This window comes from Oncorhynchus keta, chromosome 26 (genome assembly GCF_023373465.1).
Source record: "Oncorhynchus keta strain PuntledgeMale-10-30-2019 chromosome 26, Oket_V2, whole genome shotgun sequence".
Classification (NCBI taxonomy): Eukaryota; Metazoa; Chordata; class Actinopteri; order Salmoniformes; family Salmonidae; genus Oncorhynchus; species Oncorhynchus keta.
In genome coordinates, this window is record NC_068446.1 from 9,713,862 (window position 1) to 9,726,445 (window position 12,584).

The 12,584-nt window shown below is 43.8% G+C and overlaps 1 protein-coding gene across 1 annotated transcript in view; it reads left to right on the forward strand.

Moving 5' to 3' along the window:
- The first annotated feature begins 2,039 nt into the window (after nucleotides 1-2,039).
- The window catches only part of LOC118358901 (discs large homolog 1-like protein), a 202,501-nt gene continuing 191,956 nt past the window's right edge, over nucleotides 2,040-12,584 (forward strand). Inside the window, exon 1 of the mRNA XM_052480206.1 lies at nucleotides 2,040-2,204. Coding sequence (XP_052336166.1) covers nucleotides 2,103-2,204 — 102 coding nt within the window. The 5' untranslated portion in view covers nucleotides 2,040-2,102. The remainder of the gene's footprint in view (nucleotides 2,205-12,584) is intronic.

Genomic DNA, 12,584 nt, shown 5'->3' on the forward strand with positions numbered 1-12,584 from the left:
TTCCAAAGTTGTGGCAAAATAGCTTAAGGACAATAAAGTCAAGGTATTGGAGTGGCCATCACAAAGCCCTGACCTCAATCCGATAGAAAATGTGTGGGCAGAACTGGAAAAGTGTGTGCAAGCAAGGAGGCCTACAAACCTGACTCAGTTACACCAGCTCTGTCAGGAGGAATGGGCCAAAATTGACCCAACTTATTGTGGGAAGCTTGTGGAAGGCTACCTGAAACGTTTGACTTAAGTTAAACAATTCAAAGGCAATGCTACCAAATACTAATTGAGTGCATATAAACTTCTGACCGACTGGGAATATGATGAAAGAAATAAAAGCTGAAATAAATAATTATCTGAACTATTATTCTGACATTTCACATTCTTAAAATAACTGACCCAAGGCAGGGGATTTTTACTATGATGAAATGTCAGGAATTGTGAAAAACTGAGTTTAAATGTATTTGGCTGAGGTGTATATTAACTTCCAACTTCAACTGTATGTTCTCATTTAAAAAATGATGCCATTAGACAATGTACAGTGGGGCAAAAAAGTATTTAGTCAGACACCAATTGTGCAAGTTCTCCCACTTAAAAATATGAGAGAGGCCTGTAATTTTCATCATAGGTACACTTCAACTATGACAGACAAAATGAGGAAGAAAATCCAGAAAATCACATTGTAGGATTTTTAATGAATTTATTTGCAAATTATGGAGGAAAATTAGTATATCGCCCATCCCCATGTAGAAATAAAAATGTTCAGCCTCTTTGGAGGCTCCTTAAGTCTTGTAACTTTCTGCAGGGTTTAACTCCAAGGTGCTCTGCTGGCATGTACTTGCACATTTCCGTAACTTGAGTTATTCTGGCTAAGGCTAGGTCTAGGTTTAGCTCCCTAGGGGTAGCTGAACATGTTTAACTACACCAAGGTTGTGTGCACAATTTGTTTGGGTCTACTATATCTTTGCAGTCCTCTCCCTCTCCCTCTCCCTCTCCCTCTCCCTCTCCCTCTCCCTCTCCATCCTTCCCTTTCTCCTTTCTACTCTTCGGGCTTCCAGTGTGTGCTATAGGGAGAGGTTCATTTCACTATGAGTGTGCTGCTTTGATATGCTCTTGGGCAGCAGCGGGTTGTAGAGTGGATATGTTTCCCTTGACTGCTGAGATCACATCTCCCTTTCCTGGGTAACTTTCTCCTCTCTTGTTCAGTTTGTTTGTTTGGTCAGTCCTGTCCACTGGTCTGTGTAATAAGCCCCTCCCAATCATATACAGTCTCTCTCTCTCTTTGCTTGCTGCCCATGTTTGTGTTTTTGTGTGTGTGTGTGTGTGTGTGTGTGTGTGTGTGTGTGTGTGTGTGTGTGTGTGTGTGTGTGTGTGTGTGTGTGTGTGTGTGTGTGTGTGTGTGTGTGTGTGTGTGTGTGTGTGTGTGTGTGTGTGTGTGTGTGAGTGCACAAGTCATGGCAGAGCCTCCACTGCAGCAGGTGGAGAGGTTGTGATGGAATGAGTGGAAACGCAGGATGAGCGAGAACACACACGGTCCCCCCCCACCTCCTTCCACATCCATCCCCCCGGCCCAGGGCTCTCTTTCGCTCTCCCTCTCTCCGCCACCATGGTTCTTCCCTCTCTCTCTCTCTCTGAGCTCATTGATCTGACTGCCTCAACGCAAAGCGCGAGTCAGCCGAGCAGAGAGCGAGGGAACGAGAGAGAAGTAGAGTGAGAGGCACAGACACAGCATTTGATAGCTGAGCTGTGAGCTGGGCTCACAGAGAGAGAACTGGGACTGCTGTGCTGTGTACTAAGTAAGGAGAGAGACGGGGGAGACGGAAGGACAGAGACTGACGGAGGGAGGGAGAGAACGAGAGACTGCCTCTACCTTTGACTGCCTACAAGGATTATGAGGATGGTGGTTGTGATGAAGAAGAGACAGGGGGAGCAGGCTGGAGGCAGGAAGAGCCAGGACTGACAGACCGAAAGAGTGACAGACTGACAGTTGTACAGAGGGTTCCTGGCTCGGGGGTGGGGAGGGTGGGGGTGGGGGTGGGGGTGTGCAGAGAGAGAGAGAGAGAGAGATAGAGAGAGAGAAACCATGATGGAGGTGCCCAGGCACTGACAACACTATGACACCCAGCATCAAGCACTCGGATTGTTTTACACCAATGTTGTGCCACTGTAAAGTAGCATGCACCAACAGCACCATCTCGCTTATGTTCGGATGCAAGGTAGGAGACAAGCACACACACACACACACACACACACACACACACACACACACACACACACACACACACACACACACACACACACACACACACACACACACACACACACACACACACACACACACACACACACACACACACACACACACACACACACACTGTCTGAATACTCTCAGTAATGTAGGGAAGCATGGATGAATGGTGGTCAGTATTTGTTTAAATGTGTAAGTAAGAGGGAGTCTCTGTGTAGTGTACTGTAATAGTCAGCCAGATGGGATTTGTGTGTAATATTTGCCATGTGTGTAAAAGAGAAGAGAGAAAGAGATAAAAGGAACGAGAGAGAGGGAGAAAAAGATTGTGTGACAGAGGGAGAAAGAGAAATGGAGGAAGAGTTGACCCAAACAGAGCTGTGTTAACCCAAACAGAGCTGACGCACATGCTCCAACAGCTCTCGTTAGGCTGCTCAGTCTGTGAGCAAAAGGAATCACCGTGTGTGTGTGTGTGTGTGTGTGTGTGTGTGTGTGTGTGTGTGTGTGTGTGTGTGTGTGTGTGTGTGTGTGTGTGTGTGTGTGTGTGTGTGTGTGTGTGTGTGTATGTCTGTGTGTGCATGTATGTGTGTGTGTTAAGACCCTCATAGCTTTTAAGATCACATCAAGCATAAATAATGTTTGTATTTCCTCTCTGTGCCTTCACACACGCACACACTAGTGAAGTGCTCACTTTAAGAAGCTCAAATTGTTAATCTGGTTGGAGTTTAGTCATGTTTTTCTGGCCACGCTAGACTGAAGCTGAATCCTGACACACTGACATATGACAGCCTCTGTGTGTGTGTGTGTGTGTGTGTGTGTGTGTGTGTGTGTGTGTGTGTGTGTGTGTGTGTGTGTGTGTGTGTGTGTGTGTGTGTGTGTGTGTGTGTGTGTGTGTGTGTGTGTGTGTGTGTGTGTGTGTGTGTGATTAGCTGTTTTTGAGTCTGCTGCATCAAGTCAAGCAGACACAGAGAATGTATCACTCCCAATGTCCTCGCCAAACCAAGTACGCATGTACTGTAGGATGCTTGCTGCATCATAATTAACATGTCATAATATTGATGCACATAAAGCATGCTACCATGCCGTCAGTAGCGCCTCTTAAAATCATCCAAAACAATTATTCTCCATCTTATATGTTTTGCTGCCTTCCTATCGTTCTGTCTGTCTCCTATTTCTGTACATGTTTGTGCTTTTGTGTGTGTGTGTCTTCCCTGTGTTGTCATCCGCTTTAGAAAACTCACACAGTAAACCAAACAGCTACTTCAGCTGATTACGCAACAACCTCTCGCTCTGTTCCTCTCCTCTGGGGGGTTCCCTGCCTCCCCCATCCCTCCTCCTCACCCCTCTCACTGTCTTATGTCATAACACTCCAGCTAAAGCACTCTGGCTAAAGGCATCAGCATGGTTCAGTTCGGCTGGCGCCTGCTTGAGAAATGAGAAAAAGCAGCAGTGGTACTGTTTGTCCATTTTGAGATGCTGTTGCCAATATACACTTCCTTAAAATAGTCAGAAATAATCAAAGATAACTCAAGAAATCGGTCATTAACCTGTTGAGTGTAGGGGGCAGTATTTTGATGTTTGGATGAAACACATACCCAAATGAAACTGCCTATTTCTCAGGCCCAGAATCTAGAATATGCATATAATTGTCAGATTAGGATAGAAAACACTCTAAAGTTTCCCAGACTGTCAAAATATTGTCTGTGAGTATAACAGAACTGATATTTGCAGGCAAAAACCTGAGGAAAATCCAACCAGGAAGTGCCTAAGAGAAACTAATCTCCCTTTTCCATTGCATGCCTTCTCTCTATTTAAAGGGATATCAACCAGATTCCTTTCCCTATGGCTTCTACATGGTGTGAACAGTCTTTAGACATAGTTTCAGGCTTTTATTCTGAAAAATTAGCGAGAACGATCACATCGCGTCAGTGGATGGTTGGGTGCCAGCAGAGTTTTGCTTGGAGCAGACATTTTCTCTCTCTCTCCTATTGAAAAAGCTACAGTCCGGTTGAAATATTATCAACCTGAGGATTAATTATTAAAAACGTTTGACATGTTTCTACGAACTTTACGGATACTATTTGGAATTTTCGTCTGCCCCGTCGTGACCGCTCGAGCCTGTGGATTTCTGAACATAACGCGCCAACCAAATGGAGGTATTTTGGATATAAAAATAATCTTCATGGAACAAAAGGAACATTTATTGTGTAACTGAGAGTCTCGTGAGTGCAAACATCCGAAGATCACCATAGGTATTTGATTCATTTCATTGCTTTTCTGACTTTCGTGACCAATCTACTTTGCTGCTAGCTGTTTGTAATGTTTTGTCTACATAAACACTTGGTATGCTTTTGCCGAAAAGCTTTTTTGAAATCTGACACGCCAGGTGGATTAACAACAAGCTAACCTGTGTTTTGCTATATTGCACTTGTGATTTCATGATTTTTTTTTTTTGTAATTTAATTTGAATTTGGCGCTCTGCAATTCAGCAGATGTTGACTAAAATGATCCCGCTAAAGGGATGGGTGTGCCAAGATGTTCATTTTGACTTTTTTGCCAAGGAGATCTTAGTTGCATAATTTTACATCCAACTAAGATTGTTGGTGCAGTATTTGTCATTTATGAATATTGCATGAAAACGAGTTGTCTCTCGTTGAACGACAACGAAGACTTTATTAACGAATCCCTACTATTGACCAATCACAGACGGAGGGGCACAGACCTTTGCTACTGACTTCAGCTTGTCTCAACTATCGAAAAAACCCTTACTGAAATCCAAAACAAACAAAAAACATCACAATGTGGTCATAATAAATGCACAAACTCTTCTGAACTGTTTCTGCTGGGAAGCATGCGGATGCCTTAATTAACACACTCGCCTCGCTCTACACTGGAGAAAATTATCTCCCAGAAGTGTTAGTAGGAAGGCAGGCCAGTACAGTGGACTGGTGGTTTTATTTATGTGAGTCTAACTCTTTGTTTCCCAACTGTTTCAGTGAAGAAAGGACCTCCCATAGCAGAGTGATTACCAGAGCTGTGTGGGTAGGATCAATTCAGTGTTCAGTGTCTTGGTCTCTGAAATCTAACTGGTAGGGTAGAGCTGAGCAAGGCAGTGTAGTGCAGACCAGAGTACATGTTCATGTAATGCTCTGTACGTAATTGGCTGCTGGGTTGGCGTATGTATATGGGAAGGCTCAGGCTGGGTTGGTGTATAAGGGAAGGCTCAGGATGGGAGTTTGGCTTTTAGAGGAAACGTCAGCCATGGGAGAGGGAGAGACTGTTAGCGGCTGAGGTTCACCTGAATATGGAATTGCTAAAGACAAGTAACTTAATTAATAGATAAGCCGAGAGACGAAACTCTTCTGTCTGGGTGTCCTCTGTCTGCTGCTGGAGGTTTCTAAATAAATCACAATTATTCAGTGACTGCAGGTTTACTCTTCCCTCTTCCTCCTCCTCCCGTCTCATTGCTGTCAGTGTGTAGAGGGATTGGGAGGGGAGCTACTGCTCAGAGCGAACAGAGCTGGAGATGAAGAACAGCGCAGAGAGACGAGACAGTTCGATCCATTGCCTATTTCTTACGTTCCACCAACTCCTCCATAGCTCTATAGGAAACAGACTGAGGCCATTCACTGAAACCAACTTACTGAACTGGGGTGTATGCAGAAAAAAGCTGTGTGTGCCTGCGTCCATGCGTACGTGTGTGCGTACGCATGTATGTACAGAACGTGCATATGCATGTACAGTTGAAGTCGGAAGTCTACATACACCTTAGCCAAATACACTTAAACTCAGTATTTCACAATTCCTGACATTTAATCCTAGTAAAAATACGCTAGTTGGGATCACCACTTTATTTTAAGAATGTGAAATGTCAGAATAATAGTATAGAGAATTATTTATTTCAGCTTTTATTTCATCACATTCCCAGTGGGTCAGAATTTGACATACACTCAATTAGTATTTGGTAGCATTGTCTTTAAATGGTTTAATTTGGGTCAAACGTTTCAGTTAGCCTTCCACAAGCTTCCCACAATAAGTTGGTTGAATATTGGCTCATTCCTCCTGACAGAGCTGGTGTAACTGAGTCAGGTTTGTAAGGCCTCCTTGCTCGCACATGCTTTTCCAGTTCTGCCCACACATTTTCTATAGGATTGAGGTCAGGGCCACTTAAGGATCAGGGCCACTTTTTTTCAATTTTCGCCTAAAATGACATACCCACATCTAACTGCCTGTAGCTCAGGACCTGATGCAAGGATATGCATATTCTTGATACCATTTGAAAGGAAACACTTTGAAGTTTGTGGAAATGTGAAATTAATGTAGGAGAATATAATGCATTATATCTGGTAAGAGATAATACAAAGAAAAAAACAACTGTTGCTTTTTTGTTCCATCATCTTTGAAATGCAAGAGAAAGGCAATTATCTGATTTAGGACTAGGCACAATTTAGATGTTGGCCACTAGGTTACAGCAGTGTATGTGCAATGTTTTAGACCGATCCAATGAACCATTGTATTTCTGTTCAAAATGTTGTATCAAGTCTTTTTTCTTCTTCTTTTTTCACCTTTATTTAACTAGGCAAGTCAGTTAAGAACAAATTCTTATTTTCAATGACGGGCTAGAAACAGTGGGTTTCTGTTCCTGTTCAGGGGCAGAACGATTTGTACCTTGTCAGCTCGGGGATATAACCTTGCAACCTTTCGGTTACTAGTCCAACTCTCCAACCACTAGGATACCCTGCCACCCCAGTCTGCCCAAATATGCCTAATTAGTCAATATATACATGTTTCAAGTACATAAATGTGCACTCTCTTCAAACAATAGCATGGCATGTTTTCACTGTAATAGCTATTGTAAATTGGACAGTGCAGTTAGATTAACAAACATTTAAACTTTATGCCCATATAAGACACGTCTATGTCCTAGGAAATGTTCTTCTTATCTACAACGTCATGCTAATCATATTCGCGCACATTAGCTCAATCGTCCTGAAGGTGGGACACCGATCTGTAGAGATCTTTAAGAGCTTGAGGCCATTCTACTGCCAATGTTTGTCTATGAAGATTGCATGGCTGTATGCTCGATTTTATACACTTGTCAGCAACGGGTGTGGCTGAAATAGCCAAATTTGAAGGAGTGTATAGTGTAGCTGCCATCTGATGGGCCTACCTACCGTACTGTACAGATCCCCCAGCATGCGTGTGCAATGGCAGAGTGGTACAACCTGCCATGTGGCATCCGGTCAAACAGCTAACCACCCACTCAGATGCTCTCAGGTTGTAGCTATAGCAAACCATGATACAAACTGAGCAGGCTACAATTAGACGTACCATTTCTATTCTGTCCTTCGTGAGTCTAGCTGGGCTTGTTTTGCCAGGCTATGTGACTGTGTGTGAGAGGCGGGGGCAGAAATAGGCAGGGTTTGCACGTGTGTGTGTGTGTGTGTGTGTGTGTGTGTGTGTGTGTGTGTGTGTGTGTGTGTGTGTGTGTGTGTGTGTGTGTGTGTGTGTGTGTGTGTGTGTGTGTGTGTGTGTGTGAGAGAGAGAGAGCTGAGGGGGGCGTCCCATAGCCAGAAGGGTACTGAAGTCCTCTCTCTCCTCTCTCTCTCAATCTCCAGTCACGCAGCCCAAACCAGCCCTGGCACAATGACTCAAAACCTCACACATCATGTCTGCTCCAGTCCTTACACTCTACTGCATGACACTAATGTACATAAGAGCCTGAGCCTCCCACTCAAACATAGGTATATTTATGGCTTGTTTCCCCGGTCCTCGAGGTACAGCACACAAAACAAGTGAGTGAGTGAGAGAAATCCGGAGAGAGGAGTGAGAGGAGAGGAGGAAAAGTGAAAATGGATAGAGAAAGAGAAGATAAGAGAACGAGATGATTAGCAGCATCTGATGTGAGGCTCATTACGGAAGCCAAGAGACAAGGGGTTTTGCTCGCCTGAGAAAGAGTATCTCATGATAAGCTGTAGATCACACTATTTACCAAAAGTTTTCATCTTTATTTTTCGTAACTGTCGACATATTACCACAAATGGATGCTGGCACTAAGACCGCACTCAATGAGCTTCATATGGCCATAAGCAAACAGGAAAATACTCATCCAGAGGTTGGCGCTCCTAGTGGTCGGGGACTTTAATGCAGGGAAACTCAAATCTGTTTGACATAATTTCTACCAGCATGTTAAATGTGCAATCAGAAGGAAAAAAAACTATTGACCACTTTTACTCCACACACAGAGACATGTACAAAGCTCTCCCTCGCCCTCCATTTGGCATATCTGACCATACAGTAGTTCTATATTCCTGATTCCTGCTTACAAAGAAAAACGAAAGCATGAAGCACCAGTGACTCGGTCAATAAGAAAGTGCTCAGATGAAGCAGATGCTAAGCTACAGGACAGTTTTGCTAGCACAGACTAGAATATGTTCTGGGGATCATCCGATGACATTGAGGAGTACATCACATCACTCACTGGCTTCATCAATAAGTGCATTGATGATGTCATCCCCACAGTCACCGTACGTACCCCAACCAGAAGCCATGGATTACAGACAACATCTGTACTGAGCTAAAGGGTAGAGCTGCCGCTATCAAGGAGTGGGACTCTAACCAAGTAGCTTATAAGAAATCCTGCTATGCCATCTGACGAACCATTAAACAGGAAAAGGGTCAATACAGGACTAAGATCGAATCGTACTACACCGACTCTGACGCTCATCGGATGTAGCAGGGCTTGCAAACTATTACAGACTACAAAGGGAGGCACAGCCGCGAGCTGCTCAGTGACACAAGTCTACCAGACGAGATAAACTACTTCTATGCTCGCTTCGAGGCATTTAAAACTGAAGCATGCATGAGAGCATCAGCAGTTATGGACGACTGTGTGATCACGCTCTCCGTAGACGATGTGAGTAAGAACTTTAAACAGGTCAACATTCACAAGGCCGCAGGGCCAGACGGATTACCAGGACGTGTACTCTGAGCATGCGCTGACCAACCGGCATATGTCTTCACTGATATTTTCAAACTGTCCCTAACTGAGTCTGTAATACCAACATGTTTCAAACAGACCACCATAGTCACTGTTGCCAATGACACAACAGCCTGATCACCAACAATGATGAGAGACTATAGCAGGGGTGTGCAACTCCAGTCCTCGGGGGTCTGATTGGTGTCACACTTGTCTCCATCCATAGCAAACACAGCTGATTAATCAAATTGCATTCTAAACTGAAGATAATGATCAGGTGATTATTGGAGTCAGGTGTGTGTTAGCTGGGGTTGGGGTAAAACTGTGAAACCAATCGGGCCCCGGAGGACTGGAATTGCCCACCCCTGACCTACAGGGAGGAGGTCAGAGACCTGGCTGTGAGGTGCCAGGACAACAACCTCTCCCTCAACATGATCAAGACAAAGGAGATGATTGTGGAAAATGAGATGATACAGGAAAAGGAGGACCGAGCACGCCCCAATCTCATCGACGGGGCAGCAGTGAAGCAGGTTGAGAACTTCAAGTTCCTTGGTGTCCACATCACCAACAAACTATCATGTCGTGAAGAGTCGTGAAGAGGGCACGACAAAGCCTATTCCCCCTCAGGAGACTGAAAACATTTGGTATGGGTCCTCAGATCCGCAAAGGGTTCTACAGCTGCACCATCGAGAGCATCCTGATGGGTTGTGTCACTGCCTGGTATGGCAACTGCTCGGCCTCCAACCGCGAGGCTCTACAGAGGGTAGTCCCTATGGCCCAGTACATTACTCACTAGGGACAAGCTTCCCGCCATCCAGGACCTCTATTCCAGGCGGTGTCAGAGGAAGGCCCTAAAAATTGTCAAAGACCCCAGCCGCCCTAGTCATAGACTGTTCTCTCTGCTATCGTACGGCAAGCGGTACCGGAGTACCAAGTCTAGGCTTCTTAACAGCTTCTACCCCATACGACTCTTGAACTGCTAATCAAAAGGCTACCCAGACCACTCTTATATGCTGTTGCTACTCTCTGTTTATTATCTATGCATGGTCACTTTAACTCTACCTACATGTACATATTACCTCAATTACCTCGACTAACTGGTGCCCTCGCACATTGACTCTGTACTGGTACCCCCAATATATAGCCTCTTATTTTGTTTTAACTCATCAAGTTTTTCTTCTTAACTTCTTAGCATTGTTGGTTAAGGGCTTGTAAATAAGCATTTCACTGTATGGTGTTGTATGTGACAAATAACTTTTGATTTGATTTGACAAATTACATTCTAGACGATTCTGTGCTCCCAACTTTGTGGCAATAGTTTGGGGAAGGCCCTTTCCTGTTTCAGCATGACAATCGCCCCATGCAGAAAGCGAGGTCCATACAGAAATGGTTTGTCGAGATTGGTGACCTCACCCCATCGAACACCTTTGGGATGAATTGGAACGCCTACTGCGAGCCAGGTCTAATAGCCCAACATCAGTGCCAAACGCACTAATGCTCTTGGGGCTGAATGGAAGTCCCCACAGCAATGTTCCAACATCTAGTAGAAAGTTGACCAAACTGGAGTCAGGTCAAGACCCTGGTGAGGACAACGAGCATGCAGATGAGCTTCCCTGAGACGGTTTCTGACAGTTTGTGCAAAAGTTATTTGGTTGTGCAAACCCAGTTTCATCAACTGTCCAGGTGGCTGGTCTCAGGCAATCCCCCAGGTGAAGAAGCCAGATGTGTAGGTCCTGGGCTGGCGTGGATACAAGTGGTCGGAGGTTTTGAAACTGAGTCGACTTCCCTAAATTCTCTAAAATTATGTTGGAGGAGACGTATGGAACATTCAATTGTCTGGCAACAGCTCTGGTCAACATTCCTGCAGTCAGTATGCCAATTGCATGCTCCCTCAACTTGAGACATCTGTGGCATTGTGTTGTGTGACAAAATGTTGAAGGAATTTAATTCCTCTGTTTTAATTCCCAATCAAAAATAAACACTCTGTCAATTCGTAAGGATTTGTATGACCCTTATTTTATAGGAATGGACAGAGTCCCAGTCTTAAAGTCAAGTAACAGTCTTTATTCAAGAGAGTACTGAGTTCATACACATTTTACCACAGGTTATAAACTGAAAATGACGTCAGCGTTTTCTAAATGTTCCGTCTCTTCTTGACACTGGTAGAAAGGCCCTATTGTTCTCAAGCTTTCCCTCCTCACCTAGAGCCAAGGTCAGTCAGTGTGGATAAGCATTCTAGACAGTCTGGAGATAGTTCATTCATTTGTACAAAGGAACAGACCGCCATTGTTCTAACTTTTGCCCACGTTCACACACACACACATTATTTTCAGTACTGGGATCAAGAATCAAAACTCATACATATACAGTAACATTTAGTATTCTGATTAGTACATGTATAGTAACATAATAGTATTTGGATTAGTCAGTCCTGATTGAAATGTATTAGTCATCATTGATACAAATTCCCTTAACATATCCACCCTTTGATTAAATATTATACATTCAATCACACATTGTAGTTATATTGTAATATTAAAAAGCCCATTTCTATTTTTATTAGAGATATTTCTTGTCATCAAAACATCACCTAAACATAACCCAACATTTGCATTCGCCATAATTGTTTCTCAGGTCTACATCAGAATCATAACTCTTATCAGGATTTTCGTTACAATCTTCATAAAAAAACAGTCTATTATTGAAACGTGATACAACCTAGCTTCCCTAAACTTCAAAAATGGTCTCTTCAAACATAAATTCCCTGCAACTGAAGGATCCAGATTCGTCCACTTGTCCTGTAGACATACAATCAGCACTCCGCGGGTCAGAACCTGGAATCCCCAGGTACTTCACCATCTATTGTCATCGATTTCTCCAGAGTCCTGGAAATAAGGCCTCACACACAGGGAATTAGACAACAGCCCCATAAAACTAAAACAGTCACACAGGTGAATGTAGCCCATAATACAGTGATCATAACATTTTTTCCCATTTTCCGAACATACTATAAAACCAATTAGTCAGAGAAATATCCACCCCAGAGTTTTCTGCCAAACCGTGAGCCAGGGTGGTCAAACCAGCTGAGGCTTCGGGCACTGATTCGTCCGGAGCTGTGTTATTTGGGATGTAAGCACAAACATGGTCCCGATAATCACGCATACTTCTCCCTTTTCAGCCAATAACATATCTAATGCAATTCTATTCTGCCAAGCCATCAGGCTGGTTGCTTCAGTCTGTTCTGCAAAACCTTTTAATAGCATCTCTGGTATAATTGTTAAAGCGCTGTTGATTGTAATAAATATAATTATCAATGTATACTTTGTCAATAAGAGACCCGGATGGAGTAGCTCTTTTCTCCCATTTGGCTAA